We start from the raw sequence: 19,179 nt of genomic DNA on the forward strand, positions 1-19,179 counted from the left end.
TGCATAGCCAGTCCCTCTGTAAGATTATGGTAATTACTGTATATTCAAACCCACCTGGTGGGCACTAGGTTTAAACAAGTTAAGAGTTTGGTACAAAACGTATTACATTTTAGTCTCTTCTGTGTGGTAGCATTTGTCAAAATAAAATCAAAGCTAGTTAGTACTCAGATGGAAGTACTCAGGACTATATACGAGGTTGGGAAATATATATATATATATATATATATATATATATATATATATATATATATATATATATATATATATATATATATATACACACACACATACATACATAAATACATACATACATACATACATACATACATACATACATACATACATACATATATATATATATATATATATATATATATATATATATATATATATATATATATCCTAGAAGTAGGGATTAACTACCCACTTTCATTTTGTTTGTTTGTTAGGGGAACAACATGGGCATATCCATGAAATCACCAGGAGAGAGATTTAGCTCATGGGGGACTTTCTACAGTAACTTAGATGTGAAAATTCTAGGACTAATCCCGCTCTTTTGTATCTTCAGGGATCCTTTATATCAACCCAGCTGATCTAGGCTGGAATCCTCCAGTGAGTAGCTGGATTGACAGAAGAGAAACTCAGTCAGAACGAGCTAACCTGACCATTTTGTTTGACAAGTATTTGCCAGTTTGTCTGGATATACTTCGAACCAGGTATGCTAAAACAGAATTAGGACAGAGTTGGCACAATTTGTTTACCGCCTTGCATTTAGCAGGAGTTTTTATTACGTGATGATAAGAAGCACATATTTGTAAATGTTTCCTAATATGTGGTTGACCTTAATTAATTTTCTACAGTTCGTTTCTTGTTTGAATTCAGTGTTAACCTTAAAGATTAGAGAGATTGTTCCTTTCCCTTTGTAAAAAAAAGGAATGGGGTGATCAGAGCTGAGCTGAAAAGAGGAAGGGAGGGAGGGAAGTGGAAAGAGGGAGAGGGAGAGGGAGGGAGAGGGAGAGAGCAAGAGAGAGAGAGAGAGAGAGAGAGAGAGAGAGAGAGAGAGAGAGAGAGAGAGAGAGAACGCCACTAGATGGCAGACAAGAGTTAGAGTTTTCTATATCTGTACTCACCTTAAGACAAAAAAAGGCATTGCAACACTTATTTAGTCTATTCATGTAATAACATAATACCATGGAAATCCCATACAGTCGTGCACCCATTGTTTGTTTGAAGACTTATTCATAGGGGAACAAGTAATCCTCAGGAATTTACAACTTGAGCTAACTTCTGAAGATGGAATGACAGGGCTGATAAATTATATTTTCCTGCCTGAGACAAGAGCATAAAAATGCCTCTCTCATTTCTGTGATCTCAAATATTGGGGGCGGGGGGGGGGGGGAGAGAATTTCATGAAGTACATACTTCTGCTTCACACTTAAAGCTGTTTTGTGAACTTCTGGTTTTGATGGCTGCTTAGGCAGTCACTTTCTTTTATCTTGCTCCAATCCTTTCGACAGAATTGCTCAGACATTGGTGAGTGATCTAGACCTAAATTCTTAACAACTCTTTAGTGCCTCATAAAGTGATGAGGATGGCTCTCTGTCAGTCAGCCCAAAGAGCTCCACTCCTGATGATGGAGAGGGAAGAAAGTTGAATGAGTTATGCACTTTATTGCACTTCACAGAATGGATGGTATCATAGATATTTTCCCTGACTTTGTTGGATTATACAAAGCTGTATTAACCCCAAATGTATCACTTCTTCCACAAGAAGAAATAATTAGCTTTGAATGAAAAGTGAACCTTCGTATAATGGATGGATTGTATATTTATGAGCCTGGAATCTGGCATATCAGGGTTCCATGGTGAATTTAACACTATGAAAGCCCAAGTTATTAAAGTTGACAAAGATTTGGAAAGCCTTGAGGAAAATTATTGTTACTTTTCATGAAACCAGATTTAGCATTTTAGATATAAAGGAACAATTTCATTGCACATCTGCAAATCCTATGATTTAAAACTCATGGACATCTGATAAGAAGCACCTTAAAAATAAGAACTCTACCTCAGGATATGGAGAAACAGAAGCTCTTGTTCTTTTATCTGGAAGAATGTTTTCAGCAAATCATATTGCCAGCTGACATTAAACTTGAAATATTGGTTGCCTACAGATGAAAAACAAGAGACAATCCCTAATTGTTAAATTTCTGAAGTCCAGCATGAGAGGCCATCTTCTACCACTTAATAGATAAACCACGGAATTGAAATATCATGAATATTAAATAATGATTCTCCATATCTTCCTTCATAAATGTCAAATTTAAGAAGAGGCTTTGATTTGGCACGTAATTAGCAAGGAACAAGAATGTGAAATACTTTTTTTGTACCCAGCAATCTTCTGCCTTTCTCCTGAAGAGATCAAAAGATTTAAAAGCCCATCTGCTGCTGTGGAATTTTTAAAGGCTCTGCACTTGTCTGATAAGTAACAAGCTTGTCTTTTCTTCTTTTTCTTTCTCTCAAAAATTGTTACTACTATATGAATATAGAAGCTTGCATTTCTATGCCTTTATTACCAATGCAGGAGGAATGTGTATTTCTCTCCCCCCCTCTCCCCCTCTCCCATGCTTGTAGGTCAGCAACACCCAAAATCAAACTGAAGGTTTAAGATGGAAGATTTTTTTAAAATTTTTTAGTATTAGTTGGGCATGGTATCTTCTTTATTTTGACACTTTTTGTTTTATGTTTTTTTTTTAAATTTGATCCATATTCATTACTTAAAGCTTCTCCTTTATTTAGTATTTAATACAGTATGTCTGTAATTTTGGGAATTTGACCTTGAGAAATATTTTATCTACATGGAGACATGGCACTTATAGTAATCAGCTGGAATATAAATGGATTTAGATTAAAAAAAACCCAAAACAGACACATTTGTAACAAGCAAGAAAAATAGCAACAGATACAGATATATTAGAAGAAATCCTAGATGAGCAGCTTTTCTTGAGCTCTGGGAACTGAACTGGATAAACTTCTATTAGTGGGTATCAAGTAACAATTGTGGGATATTTATTAAGTTTAATAGTGACTCTAAAGTTGATGTGGAAGACAAGCATTTTGCTGTGAAAGAGTCTTAATTTTTTATTGTAAAGATAGCCAGTGACATAGTTTTTTATGCTCCTACTAAGAACAAATCTGAAATAATCCATTTTTTTTTCAAAATTATATTTTGCAAATCATTGTCATTAAGTCTTTTTGGTGAATTCAATCTCAACCTCGATCTTCAGTGAGACAGAAAAAGTGGAAGTAATGTAAGCATACATTACAGAATTTAAGATTATTATTTTTTTAAAAAAACCCAACAGTAGAAAATCTACTAAAACTGTTCTAGACTAAATTATTTATTTATTTTATCCTGCTTTAGAGTGTCAAGTTAGTGTGGGCTAATACAGAGATTCTCCACTGAGTTTAATTTTGATATTTAAAAACTATCAATAATGTAATCCCAGATAGCACCAGAGTATTACCTTCATAAGAGATTCTTATTTTGTGGAATATGTTAAGAAGGACATTAGAGAGTTTTTGGAAAAAAATAATACAGGTTCTACTAGTAAGTTAACCTTTTGGGACACATTTAAGACACAAAAGGCGTAGATATTTTAATCTTGCATAGTTAGAAAAGATAATTAAAAAATCTTTTTAATGCTGAAAATGCCACAGATGAATTATATGGAATATTTTGTGGTCTACATGTGGCTGCCCTTAAAAGAGTATCTGGAAGCTTATTTTATTGGTGGGGTCTTTTGGTGCCCTCTAAACTTGGTGATTTTCTTGCAGACATTTCATGATCAATAAGGTAACATTACCAGTGCTAGTATTTTATCTATCTATCTATCTATCTATCTATCTATCTATCTATCTATCTATCTATCTATCTATCTATCTATCTATCTATCATCTATCATCTATCATCTATCATCTATCATCTATCATCTATCATCATCATCTATCATATTTTTACTTCCTTTGGAAGTAAAGCCTACAGCCTTTATTACTATATATTACATTAATAATATACAGCTAGTAGCACCATGGGCAGTTACGTGTAATCCTAGACCAGTGCATGTTACACCTCTGTTCCATGAGCTGCACTGGTTGCCAGTTTGCTTCTGGATCCAATTCAAGATGCTGGTTTTAACCTTCAATGCCTTTCATGGTATGGGGACCAGGATATCTGAGGAACTGCCTTTCCCCACTTATATCAACCTGCTCCATTAGATTTGGCAGAGAAGACATGCTGTGTATATGATAGCTAGGGGCATACATTGGCTGATCCCAACCTCCTCTATTGTGGTGCCTGCCTTATGGAACATTCTTGCCCTGAGATCAGATTAGTTCATCTTTTTTGACATTCCAGAAGTTCCTCAAGACCTGGTTATGTTATCAGGACTGAGACTCCCAGGGAACCAGAGACACACTTAGATGGTGCCATTGTTGAGGGGGCCATTTACATCCTCTCTTTTCCTAAGGGTTTGTATATTTTGTCGACTTTTATATCTGTTCCTTTTATATTTGTTGTTTCTATCCAATTGTTGTGCACCACCCAGAGTCACTTTTGGCGAGGGATGGGTGGCTATACACATTTTACAAACAAACAAACAAACAAATAAATATTGTATAGCTGCAGACCAGAATCACATGTAAAGTAAAGTTGTAGAATAATCCAAATTGGAGGAAGCGTGTGAGACATTTCCCTGGAATGTCTAGGCCAAAGAATGGATCAATACCTTTGATTTATAATTATTGTTTTAAAGACTTTGAGAGATGGCAGATGAATGATATTGTATATCTGTTACTTCTATTTGGCAAAATATAGAATTACAATACGCACCCACTCTTTTGGGTTCTCATACTTGTAAATGTAACGAAAGCCTATTAAAAATATGAAATAAAAGGATCAGTTTCATTATTCTTTTCATTTGACCACTTCTGAATTCACTGCATTTGTGGTAGATCAGACCTTTGCAAGAGTTCCATTTCAATTCTTTTAAGAGGATCAACGTTTTAAAATGACTCCAATATATGATTACAGTTATTACTTGGCTATGTGCTGATGGTATTTTATTCTACTCTGTAGTAGTGGATAAGAAAGTTATAAACAATGAACATTTTAAAAACGTTAACAGTTGAAAAGAGGATTTCTGTGATATCTGCTTGCATTGTTCAATGTCAGTCATGCTAAATCCTATTAAACTTCACAAGTGTTCAATTCTCCTATTACAGATTTAAGAAGATTATTCCCATTCCTGAGCAGAACATGGTTCAGATGTTGTGTTATCTCCTTGAATGCCTCCTCACCAAGGAGAATACCCCTCCAGATTGCCCTAAAGATCTCTATGAACTTTATTTTGTCTTTGCTGCTATTTGGGCCTTTGGTGGTGCTCTGTTCCAAGACCAGGTAAGAAAAGTGATTCCATGAAAAATGTCATTAATTAACATAGCTTCATACGGAAGATAATATTTGTAACTCAGGGTTAACCTGCAGGGTCCTTGGTTCTTTCTGAACTTGGTACTCTCTGAATGCTGATGATGTTACCTAGTTTGGTAATGAAATGTCTATAAGAAAATCACCAAGCCCAGAGAGCACCAAAGATCCCATAGCTTCATATATTAAACTGGGTACTCAGTGAATTGGTTCTCAGATCATTTTATGCGACGATTGGCTATTATAAACCATAAACTCTAAGTTTACTTTTGGTGTTTGGCCACAATTAAAACAGAGGCTGGCTTAATATGATGTATGAAGTCATATCTCTTGAAAAGAGCAGCTTCATAACCACTTAAACATGTTCAGAGATTGTTCCAAGGGTGCTTTTTCTAGAGGCAACTGGACTCTGGTTTAAACCAGAAAGTCCATTTGCTTCTTGAAAAGCACCTTTGGGACAAACCTGGATGGTTGAGAATCTCCATAGAGATATCTAGAGATTCTTATGGAAAAACGCAAAGCATTAAAATCTACCAATTGTAAGAATATTATTATAGAAGAAATAGGCATAGACATTTGGGGGTCTAGTATTATTGAAACTCTCTTTGTGCCCTACACAGTCCTTCAAGAGGTTGTTTTTATTTCGTCCTAGCAAGGCATTCCAAATCTAGATAAGCATGTTCCTATCAAGCACTTGGAACTGCTAAAAGCAATCTAACCAAAATATAATGGTGCCTTTGCCTTTGTTAACGTCAATTAGAGGTGATCTTGAATGCCACGTATCGTGGGTTTTACACAAGAAATTATTAAAATATTATAGATGAGCTAGCTGGAATGAATGTCACTGCATATTTTTCCTCTATTAGTACAGATCATACGCTTGGCGCTATGAACTATCCATTATTAGTTTAATGCTGCCTATCTAACTTTTCAGGGACTTACAAGTACACATTCTATTTGTAATGGGTCCTTATTTGATAGTTAAAAAGACAGAAAACTGCCAGCAGAATTCAAGCATTGATTCTCAACAATAGGTGATGAATGCTAGTTTTTCTTTTTTATAGTGAACAATGGGCCTGGTTTCAGATGCAGCATATTAGAGGCTGTATATAGTTCTGGGAGAAGAGTTTTCTGCAAATAAGTGTTGTGGAAAAGTAACCCCATACAGAGAGATCTATTATCTCCATGCATCTCACAAAGAGGGGGGATTTACATAAACCCACTCTCATTTTTGGGGGTCTTTTAATGACCCCCGTAATCTCTTGCATCAGGATGGAGTCAGGGCAACTGAATGGTGTTTACTGTCCGGATGCCCTTCCTGTTGCCAATGCAGAGTTCGCTGCAGATATTTTCTCATTGTGCCCAGAGAAATATCTGCCGCTACCTAGGATTGAACTCACAGTCTCCTGATTGTGAGGCGAGAGCGCCACCTCTCGGCCACTGCACCACTCCATAATCCCTCTCTCAAGGACTGAATCATACAAGCAGATCCAATTCTTCAATTCTTACTTTGGAGATTTTACATCATGTTGGATTAGTTGAAGATATTATTTATTGTAGATATTTTTTTTCTTTGAGTTCCCTATTATAAAACCTAAAGCAATTCTTAAGTAGTGCCCAGCTGATCATGGATGATCTCAAAAGAACCTAAACAGAATTAGATTGGTTAGTACTTGGATAGGCCCAGGCTGATAGGTTAAATTGACCAAATATTGAGGAATATCACAGAAAAACAAACCACTTCCACATAGTTATCAAGAAAGCAAATTTAATATCCCATGCAGTTTCTAAGAATCAAATCTGATTTTAGGGGAGTTTTTGAGGCATTACATAAAATGTTCAGATATTTTCAAGACTCTCCTCCACAACTAGATTTCCAATTCTTTCCTCCCATCTGCATATTGGGGGAAAAAATGAATGAAGCCATTTTCTCATTGTTTTAATTGAGATCCTTTGCCATCAGGGCATTCTTTGTGGGAAGGGAGGTAAAAGGCTTGTTCTCTTCCCTTCTATTTTAATCCATGTGGGGGCACTGAAACTCTCCTTCACTGATTTTCTTTCCCATAAGACAGCTCTTTTTTTCATGGTGCTTCTATAACAAGAAGAGAAAAAACAGGGCGGGGGGAGAAAGTCCCTATTTTCTGCATCTAAATTAGCCTTATTATTCAATTATTTATTTAATCCTGTTTTTCAGCTGTTATTTTATCATCGATTTATATTGCATATCATTAACATGAGCCTGAAGTTCTCTCTCCTTATTTCCGGGTTCCTTTTTTCAATTTTTACTACAAAACCTTGTACTAATTGGTATGTCAGTTGTTCCAAAGTTTACTTGCTTGTTTCAAATAATTTATTATAGGGACGATGACTTAAAAAAACACTGAAAGAGTTTTGGAGAAATTGTTAATGATTTAGCTGCCATTTTTATTCAATACCCAAGTTTTCATAGCTCTCAATCCACTCGATAAGCCATATGTGATGAAATTCCCACATACCTTTTTTTGGGTGCATACTTAAAATTATAGCTGTGGGGAAGGGGAGAAAATTGAGGGAAGGAGAGGGAGGGATAACTAGTGGGGAAAAACAGGTTTGTTTTAGAAAGAGAAAAGTGAAATTTCAGAGTCTCATTGATAGTGACTTTCCTTGTGAACTGGTGTAATAAAAACACCCTTGTTTTAAACATTGGAAAAACTAAAGAGATCATTGTTGATTTCAGAAAAGGCAGGCACAGTCACACTCCTCTGTGTATTAAGGATTACTCTGTGGAGATAGTTAGCAGCATCAAATTTCTGGGTGTGCGGCTAATGAGTAGGCTGGATTGGTCACTCAACAGCGAGACATTAGTGAAGCTGGCAGAGCAGCACCTGCATTTTTTGCTTCTCATGAGAAAAGTCCACGTTCCTTCCACTGTCCTTACCACTTTCTACAGAGGGACAATTGAGAGCTTCCTGTCATATTGCATTACAGTCTGGTTTGGAAGCATTACTTGCTTTAGACAGGAAGGCAGTGCAGAGAGTGATGAGGATGGCAGAAAAGATCATTCACTCCCTTCTATCCAGGACATAGCCTATAAACGTTGCTTGAGCAGGTTTGCAGCGTTGTCTGGGATGCTACACATCCTCTTGACAACCTGTTTTCCTTGTTACCTTCTGAGAGGAGGCTTGGTGGTAACCGAAGCAGAACATCTAGATTCAGTCACAGTTTTTGTTCCACACAGTATCAACCATGTGGACTCTCAAACTTCCTCTTTCCGCTACATGTTCAAGTTGGATAGTGATTAATATTTGTATGTATTTATATGTAAGGATGTAGGTATATACATATGTATGTTTGTCTTGTTGTATTCGGGTCTTTTCCCATGTAAGATTGAGCGAGGTCTCACTCGCCATCTTCAGGCTGGATTGACCAAGACAATCTCAATCTTACATGGGAAAAGACCCGAATACAACAAGACCAGCATACTTACACCCATGAAAATCTACAAAAACAAATACATATGTATGTATATAGCATGTCTATGTGTGTGTTATGTATGCGTACACTTTTGAGAGCATGCAATAGAATTTCATTTTTAATCTGTGCCAGTGAGCCCACAGTAAAAAAATGAAAATAAAAGTTACCTTATCTTGTCAGATTTTTGATGGAAAATCTTCAACTGGTCTAGTGTTCCTTAAAGGCCAACAAGTTTATTATAATGTTCCAGAACTGTCTTTGTCTTTTTCTTCATATAGTTTTTTCTTGGTTCCCCAATAGGTGTATTAATCCATTTGTTAAAGGCATTTCTGCGCTCTGTGAATTTCCAAGCCATGCAAGAAATAAGAGGTAGCATGGTTTTTTTGCTATGGAAGTGAGCCTGCAGCCTTTGGACTGACATTCTCCTTACGATCTTTTTAGATAGTGACAAGATGCTGCAATCTTATACTTTATATCTAAAGAAACCTCAATTTCCTTTTCTGTGTAGACTTAAAGAAATGCTTTTGTTTAATCTACCACTCAGAAGAAACCAGGATTGGAAATTGTATTTTCATTCTGATTTCGCTGAGGTCTGATACAAGGAAGAAATGTGATTTGCTTAAAAATGAGTGTAACAGCTTATGGCTTACTTCTGCACTTCTGTAAAAAAAGAGAGAAAGAGAAACTTGAGGTTCATTCATATGTCTGGCTAGATGTGGTGTGAAGTACAGTTAAAAAAATAATTTCTGAAGGACAATGCCCACTATATTGCCTCAGTCCTCTCCCCACATTTTAAAAATACACTTTCTTTTTCCTTCTGCCTTCTATTTTTACCTAAGGGACAGGAAGAACACCAAAATGGTGATGGTTCTCCCCCCAGAAAAAAAAAAAACTGGTCGTTGGTGGATGTGTCAGATGCAAAGTGTTCTAACCTAGGCTTCCCCCAAAAGCATGAGGCAGACTCCTGGTTCGGACAAAACCCCTTTTATTAAACAAATGTAAATTCCTCTCATTCACATTCAGCAAGGCCTGGCAAACAGTCTTTCAAAGGGCTATTTATGACTACAGACCTTATCTATCTTGGAAAGCTGCCATATAAATGTTTTCCAAGTGAGATGCTGTGCAAGGAAAGGCTGGGCACAGAGTCTCTGAGATTCACGGACAGATCTTCACCCTCCTGAAATGAATCTAAAACCAAACGAACGAATTGTTTCCTGCAAAAGCCCATTCCCCTTTTGCTCCTCTTTTATTTCCTATGGGAGGGGCCAATCACCCTCCACTTGTGACTTTACTACCAAGTCTACCCTGATTTCTGAGTTGTTCCTTTCTTCTGGCAGCTCTGCACATGCGCACACAGGGAACAGGCTCTAGCTATTCCTCTGCCTCACTGTTGTCTAGCTCCGTAGGCACCTGATCACTGTCAGACAGCCTCAGCCCCGTCTCTGACTCTGACGCAGACCCTTGTCCAAGCCTTCCCCAGCCTTCAGAACTGGCCTATGTTCCTCCCCAACCTCCTCACCATCCAACCACAACACAAAGTACTAAGGATAAGGGAACATGAACAGAGGGCAGTCCCTGTAGAAGTTCTCCCAATGAAACTGGATTACAGTTTCTTCCTTTTCAACCAGAATAGAAGATAAATGGCTCTTTTCTGGTAGAATGAAGGTGCTAGGCTTAGCCTATTCTTATAATGCATTTCCCCCATATAAATCTTCTTTCTATTGTAATCACACAAACAAACAAAATAGATTGGTAATCATTGTTCAAGCTAGATTCTCATTCTCAGGAACATTCAAATACTCACATGGAATGCTTCAAACTCTAACAGCAAGTTATTTAATTAATGTGAAATCATGACATTATGTCTGAACTTAGTTTGTCAGGAGCCTTTTCAGAGTAAATAGTAATTTGCTTTTGGAAAAGTCACAGTGGATATCCTAGTCCTTATCCTCTCATGTGTAAATATGACATATAGCATCTATTTTGTATCTTAAACAGACTACCTTCTGAGAGTCCAGAGAAAGGAAACAATAAATTAGCCCTTAACACTCTGCCCCCTTTTAATTGATTGTTTGATTATATGCCATCCAGATGTTTTGACTTCTAGTGACCACATAGATAGAAGATAAATGACCACACAAATATGAAGCATTGGTTATCCCAAGGGTGCTTTTTCAAGAGGCAACTGGACTCTTTGGGTTTTTTTTGTAAGAAGTTTTGCTTCTCATCCAAAAAGCTTCTTCAGCTCTGACTGGATGGTGGGGAATGGAAGGATTTATACTCCTTGCAGACAGCTGGTCATTTGCATTCTTTTAGCAAGTCTTTGAGTAAACTTTGGCAATTAGTAAAGAAAGTCTTCAGAAAAACAGGGCTGATTAAATATGTCAACTGCGAAGGTTATAAAATCGCCATTTTGAAAAACAGTTAAACAAAGGAGTTTTTGGTTAGATTGAAGCTGGTATTTAAATAGTGATAAACAAAAAAGGGATTTCAGGAATGTTCACTGCCCGGACCGATTTTAAATAGCTTAAATTTGTTCTGAGGGGGGAGGATGATCTGCCTTGGGCTGAAAAAAGACAGCTGAGAAGATCTGGCTGGAGTAAAAAAAAAAAAGCTCAGCTTTGTGTTGAACCTCTTCTCCGTTCACAGCGAAAAACAAAAGGCTGTGAATTTCAAAGAGATTCTAATGACTGAGCTCCTCCCTGCCCCTTTCTGCCTAAAAGGGGAGATATCTATAGATCTTTTAGATATACAGACCAGGACTCTGGGGGGAACTCCGTTGAGCCCCCGACGACGACAGCTCCTCCCCCGGAAGTCTCTTTTAGCAAGTCTTTAAGGCCACCTGGAGTTTTATCTATGTCCTCAGGGTCACCTGAGTAGTGCAAATGGGTGTGGAGCCTTCTTGGAACTGTTGAAAGGACTATGTTGTAGACTGGAGATAGATGATGTTGTATCCCTCCCCCTCTGTTCAGTTTTGATTTAGATGGCTTCTTTGACCCCTCTTTCAAACTAGTGGTCCTCTCTGTCCAAAATGTGGACTTTGCTGTCTTTAGAAGAATGGCCTTTGTCTTTTAAATGCAGATGGACTGCTGAATCTAGTCCTGATGGGTTTGTTCTCCTATATTGTGCCATGCATTGGTTACTTGGTTACTTCATAATAAGGTAGAAACTTACATTAAGTACGTTTCTTAGCACTGACCAATCAATTTCATTGATTAATTTCATTGACTGCTCATTCAAAAACCTGTAAGATATGTAAAAGGATCAGAGGCTTTGCGCCTATTCAGAAGCTTTGATATTATATGTGAAATAAATGAAGACATAACTTTTATTGTATTTTTTTGGTTGAAGACTAGATGAACTTTTTAAAAACTTTGTAGAGCTTATTCCTTAATCAGAAAAAGAAACAAAAGGAAATATGAAGCTTGTGTGTACTGCAAAACCAGTGTGGAATATTGATAACTATGATTACCATAAGCAATTATAGAATAATCACAATCCTTTTTGCACTAAGTGATGCATATTTTTTTTACCTAACAAGCTGTTAGCAAATATGAATGTATGTCTCAAATATGAGAGAGAGAGAGGGGGGGGGGGAGAGAGAGATGTGTACACAAACCCTTTCTGCTAAGACTTATGCGGTTTAATCATGAAGTTATTACCTGAATATCTGGTTTATTTCACTCGTTGCTCTGCATGCTGATCTTATATATTTTAAATAGTATTTATGAGATTACTTATCTTATTTTTTTGATCCAGGAAAATACAAGCAAAACTTTTCTGAATTCTTCTCATCCTTTTGGCCCTGAAAATCAAATTATTTGAATAATACTTTTCATATGTCAGCTTCATTATACATGGTTTGGGAAGAATTGGGTAGAACAGAATAAAGAATAACTGATTCCTTTGGGACTGATGAGGAGAATAGCACAATAAATAGGTAATAAATACAATCAAAAGATCCTAGTTATCAGCCTTGTAAGCTAGTGCAGGCAAAAAGCACACCCAGAAGTACTATCATTATTATATTGTAGTTACAGTAACGTTATCTTGCAAATCCTAAAGTACATTTCTGTCCTGTGGTCTTCACAGTCCAAAAAACCCTAGAACGGGTCCCTTCTGAGATGTTTGTCACGGCCACATCTGTGGGCTAATTCTGCCTCTTTTTTGCCCATTGGCTTGGCTGAGGCTTTTCCCCTTGTCTCACAGGTCATTACCAGATCCCATTTCATTGAGATGGAGCCAATCTGCCCTTCTCCAGAACATATCAACCATTAATGTACAAGGTGGTTTTAGGAAATCAGATGTACTCTTGCTGGATAATGAGAAAGGCAAGGATGTTAGCAAAAGTATGTTTTTGATTTATTGATTATAAAAGGCTCAAGATCATAGTAGTATCCTCAGGGAAGAAATGGAAAGAATACAAAAAATACTGAAAATAAAAAATATGACATAAAAAGTAATAGGTTACTAGATATTATCCTAAGAATTGTTCCAGATAACCAATGGAAAAACATATTGAAGGGTTCTTAGATCTTTCTATATACCAACATATTTGCAGTCTGAGAGTAGAAAAACTTTTTCATGCTGATTATCCCCCACCCCCCATTCCACTCTAATTATTTATTCAGTAAATTAAGTAAGCCAGGGCTTATCTCTCAGTGTTTCACATTTACTGCACTGCTTACTTTGACATTTCACTCAGGGAGTGAACTAGAGAACATTATGTCTGCTGAGTTCCTCTGTGTAGGGTACAGAATCTATGTTTTTTTTTAAGAATAGCGATTCTTTGAATAAAACCCATGAACATAACATTATGAAATTAACAGTTTGATACTAGTTACAATAGGGAGCTGAGCAGAATCATATGGATGTCAGAGCAATTTTTAGCAAAATAACAGAGAAAATAAAGTTGACAGAGCAAGTATGCCAAAACTAAGCAACTGAATATCTGCAAAATCCATAGCCACTAGTTCATATGGATCCTAAGTTAGGGTGTCATGGTTAGATTCAAGGGGTATTCTGATTTAAAACATCTAGGATAGCGTTTGGTAATCTTGGCAATTTTAAGGTGCGTGGACTTCTGGGAAGGGAGTTCTGGGAATTGAAGGCAGTGGTGGATTCCTACCAATTCGGACCAGTTAGGCCAAACCGATAGTAGTTTGGCGGCCTGGGTCGCTGGAACCGGTAGCGACCCAGGCCTGCCATGTCCCCAAACTGGTTCTCTGGGTGGTGCCTATGGCACTGCCATCTTGTTTTTCAGTTTTGTGTATGTGCAGAACACTTTTAATTGTAGTGCCCATGCGTGCGCAGCGTGCAGAAGAGCGAATTGGCAGTAGTGCCTGCCGGAACCCACCCCTGGGTTGTTGTTGTTATGAATGAGAAGCATACTCAACTTGAAACTCCAAGAATGCATGCAGTCCTTAGTACTGTTGGGCGGATCCACTGCTGTCCTTCCAGATGTTGTTACAAACAGTAGCATTTACGGGGATAAAAAAGGAAAATTACAAAATAGGGGATTAATTGTTTGAACTGTATTCATTGCAATCTTAATGTTGGTTTTGAATTAGAATTAATTTAATTTATTTTTAATGTTGTGCTTGGTTCCCTTGCCCCTTTGTCTTGAAAGAGGTCCTAGTTTGGATTATGACCCTTGACCTTTTCAAAAGTGAAGCATGACCCTGCTTTAGGACTCAGCATGAAGCCTCTCTCAATCTCTCTCAATGAAGTTTGCTGTATGCACTAAAGTCCTTGAGAGTCTTAATCTTTGCTGCAATACTACAAAAAAGCATTTTGCAAGTTGCATTTGTTATTTAGATCCGACAAAAATGTACCTCTACAATGTTATTCTGGACAGTGAACTCCATGTCCCTTTCTCAGCTTCTCTGTAAATGTCAGCGCGAAGAGTCCAAAGTAGTCTGAATAAGAACAAGCAAAGATCCGGTGAAAAATGATCCAATATAAAATCTGTTTATTGCTTGCTATAGAAATTGCCCTTAGCTCTGACCTTTTGCAGCTGAAATGTCAGAATAAACAATATGAATGCTTTCCCACTGTTGCAGGCTGGTAGGTGGGCAGCAAGGTCCTTCTCTGAAAAGGGTGGAAAGAAGAGCATTAAAGTCAGCAAGCTCCCCCCCCCCCCAATTACACGAGGAACCAAAATTTATCACTGCTCTAGTAGTGTGGGTTGCTTGATTTCCTGCTATTTAATGTTATTTTAGGGCTAAAGATAATCTGTTTTCTCAGTCTTTTTATTTTGTTTTTTGTTTTTTTCATACCAGAATTACTTTGTTGTTGTTGTTGTTACTCTACTGATCTGGTTTCTCCCTCCCCCCCTTTTTTAAGGTGATCCATGTTATGAGAAAGGATGTATTGTTATGTGGGTCATTTCCTCCTTTTTTGTTTTTAATAAATCTATAATGGAGCTTAATAATGGTAACAGAAAATGAGGTGGGTAGAGAAAGGAGTCAAGCAATATATATATATATATATATATATATATATATATATATATATATGTGTGTGTGTGTGTGTGTGTGTGTGTGTGTGTGTGTGTGTGTGTGTGTGTATGTGCGTGCATGTTTTGTGTGTGTGTATGTGTCTATATATATATATGTATGTGTCTATGTGTGTATATATGTATACACACACACACACACACACACACACATATATATATATACGGTATATATACAGAGAGAGAGAGAGAGAGAGAGAGAGAGACGGAGAGAGAGAGATACTTGATTTTTCAAAGCACAGTTCCTTTTCAGATATACTGCAGCCATAAAAAAGCCGGAATTATGCTATTTTAACTTAGAAAAGCCACTACATCGCAGAACTCTTGATGGATGGGTTTTAGTAAGAGGACTTTCTCCTCCTTCTCCACTCAGTATATCCATAGAAAAAGTCTGAAGTTGGTACAATTACTTGTATTTTTTTTTCTATCACCATTCCCTGGGGGGAAGTTTCATAGCCTCAATGAAATGAACTTGTGGCTTCATCTGACTGGCTGCATTGGAAAAGTGTCTGAAGTCAACATATCTAAGCAAAATAATCCCGGAAGAATCCAGTGAGAGTTTCAAGTTGACTTGGCAGGAACTTTTGGTTTACAGTTATATTCACCAGGCACATTTCAATAAGACTTTCACTTTAGATGGATTCCTTACATTATTTCTTGTGAATAGGTTACTAACTTTTCTCAGTAATAAAAAACTAAACTGAACATATAGACAAAGTGTATATAATATATGTAAATGGGTTATAATAGCAAAAAGGACTCCATACAAACTCACACCATCTGCAACACAACTCTTTCCTATAGCAACTTCTTTAACTTTGTTATTTTCCAGATAGCCATGCTAGCTGAAGAATTATAGATATTAAGGTCCACACATTGGGACGTTGCTTTCCTATAGCATGAGTTCATTTGTTCATCTGCATTAATCAAGGATTAAGAAATAGTGTGTATCTGTGAACCAATCTTTTGAACTCTATATGGATAATCAATGAACAAGAAAACAGTTACATAGTGACTTAAGAAGCCTTCAAATTAAAGTAGCAGAGCTTTTTTTGAATATAGACTAGCCAAAGAGCAACAGGGCAAGTAATGTCTCTTCCATAGTATCATGGATACTAAAGGAGCAACCACAATATTCTGGGTAGCTAGTAGCTCAACTTTTGAACTACGCACAATTGTGACCTGTGCGTTTGTGGAAATATCTCTAGTACAGTGCATTGCTTGATGTTAGTGCTGGACATTCTTCATTCAGCGAATCTGAGTGAATCCACTGAGTAAATTGCCCTGCCTGCCTGCCTGCCTTACCTACCTACTTGTCTGTCTGTCTGTCTGTCTGTCTATCCATCCACCCACTCATCCACCCATCTTACCACAGGGTAACTCTATACATGTGCAGTTAAATCTGCAGTTTTGAATGAGATGTCTTCTATCATGTAAGCTGCTTATTTAGGAATTATAAAATTGCCAAGATAAAATGCGGGGGAGAAATACGGAAGTTTACCTGTATCTGTCCTGTTTCAGCATTATGACAAGTGTTATTAGTTAAACTTAGGCAGAAATAACTTTTTCTGGGAAGAAGGATGTGGAATTTATAGCACAATATGTATATTATTGGATTGAGTATATGTTGCAGGTCATAGCAACGAAGAGACCAATGCAGTCTTGGCTAATCTTAAAAAAAAAATAAGCTAAGGATAAGTACTTGTTTAGGAGATTCATCAGGACTGTAGTCTAGACTGAGAAGTCAAAGAAAAAAAAATCCTAAGAAGTTAGTGGCAAACCACTTATACTTTGTTGTCCAGAAAACTGCACGGCTGTGTCCAGGTAGTCATCATCAGTATTTAAAGCAAGACTTAAGGGAATCATCATGTTTATTGTTTTATACAATAAGGAACTGGTAGCATTAACGTTCCAATAGAATCTTGTCCTCTGCCTGATATCTAGAGCAAGGGCCCCCAACCTCTGGTCCATTTACCTACATCAGTCCATGGCATACCAGTAACAAACAAGCAAAGCCCCAACTGCAGGATGTAGGCAGCATGCGAAACTACTCCCTCCGGTCCTTGGAAGAACATTTCTCCATGGAACCGGTCCATGGAACTAGTCCCTGCTGCTGATGGAGAGGATTTCAAACTATCTGCAGGAAACAAAGTCAACTATCAGTTGCTTTTGCAGCCCAAGCCACTCTCACTTTGCTCTCTTTTCCTGCTATATCTTTATCTTATTCATCATCCAATCAGGAAAGAAAGTTATCTTCACCCATTTCCATTGCCATCTTGGGTCTTCCTATTTCCCACCTATGTCCCCAGAATGTCTTCCATTATGTATTATTTTTTGGCTGATTTTAAAAGCCACCTGTTTTAGGGTATCCACATAGAGGTCAGAAAAATCAGAGCTCAAAGGGATCCTACAAAGATCTGTCCCCAAACTTAGAATAATAAGTAAATATCCAATACTTCTCAAGCAAATTGTAAGTAGGATTTGACTCTCAGATAATAATTCACTGGATTGCCTTTCAGTATTTATTAGAATAATGTAGCAAAAAAATGTATATTCATTAAAACTCATTTTCTCTATTTTTTTGGAAGCTTGTAGACTATAGAGTTGAATTCAGTAAATGGTGGGTGACTGAATTCAAGACCATCAAGTTTCCTTCCCAAGGAACAGTTTTTGACTTTTATATTGATTCGGAAACAAAAAAAATTGAACCTTGGTCCAAGCTGATCCCCAAATTTGAATTTGACCGAGAAATACCATTACAGGTGAGTAATTCATTTATGCGGTTATATGAGACAGAGAATGTTAAAGGCACAAACATAGTTGGAAGAGAATGTGTGAGACATCAGTCTCCAAATTAATTATTTTATTTACACATTATTTTTGAAGCCAGTCTTTACACTGAGAAGCATAGTTGTCTATTTTTCAAACATACTGATAAGCTGTTAGGATTTATCAGTTTATTTATTACAAACTGATTCGGAAATCATTTGGTGAGAACTTAGAGATCTGAATTGTGTCATAAGAGAGAGTGTGAATGTCTTCCTGAAAGAACAACCTGTTGTTCTTGAACTTAGTGTGATGTGATTTTATTAATTTTTATGTATGTACTTTTTTTGTCTAATTGTATTAAAATGTGATTGTTATCACAGGTTCTATTTAATTCAGTGGGAACACATGCAATAGGGGCCAAATTTGGCATGAAAACAGCAATTGCTCCATCATTATCGTCATTAGTGCAAGGAATACTGTATGTATGGCCTTTTTTCTAGGAATTATATTTAAAAGAAAACCTACTATACTCCAGTTTTTAAATCAATCCTCCTCTCTTCCTTTTCCTCTTCTGCTCATATTCATTTTTGGCATCCACGTTTTGGTACCGTGTAATGCACAAATAAATATAATGATAATAATGAAGCAATTGCTGTTTTCTTGCCAAATCTGACTTCATTTGCATGTGTTTCCATTAGATTTGGTCTTTTCAAGGTTGAATTGTTCACTAGGGATCATCAGGATGGTTTTAACCTCCTTCCATGCAACATTATTATTATTATTATTATTATTATTATTATTATTATTATTATTATTATTATTAATCAAATTTATAATTTATTAATATTTAGAACATATTTATTTAAATTTATAATTATAGCACAAAAGCCTGCTGCCTTTTTTACATACTAGTTTCTTAAGCTACAGAAAACACTGGGCAAGGAGGGTGTATACATCAT

General features: G+C 36.8%; 1 protein-coding gene across 2 annotated transcripts in view; it reads left to right on the forward strand.

The window, feature by feature from the left end:
* DNAH9 (dynein axonemal heavy chain 9) overlaps nucleotides 1-19,179 on the forward strand; it is a 245,372-nt gene that overhangs the window by 56,838 nt on the left and 169,355 nt on the right. For both annotated transcript variants that reach the window (XM_087709774.1, XM_087709773.1), the window contains exons 35-37: nucleotides 569-716; nucleotides 5,280-5,454; nucleotides 18,040-18,213. In XM_087709774.1, coding sequence (XP_087565900.1) covers nucleotides 569-716; nucleotides 5,280-5,454; nucleotides 18,040-18,213 — 497 coding nt within the window. The remainder of the gene's footprint in view (nucleotides 1-568; nucleotides 717-5,279; nucleotides 5,455-18,039; nucleotides 18,214-19,179) is intronic.

This window comes from Thamnophis sirtalis, unplaced genomic scaffold (genome assembly GCF_051295495.1).
Source record: "Thamnophis sirtalis isolate CommonGarterSnake01/CBP01778 unplaced genomic scaffold, rThaSir2_p1.2 scaffold_3, whole genome shotgun sequence".
Taxonomy (NCBI): Eukaryota; Metazoa; Chordata; class Lepidosauria; order Squamata; family Natricidae; genus Thamnophis; species Thamnophis sirtalis.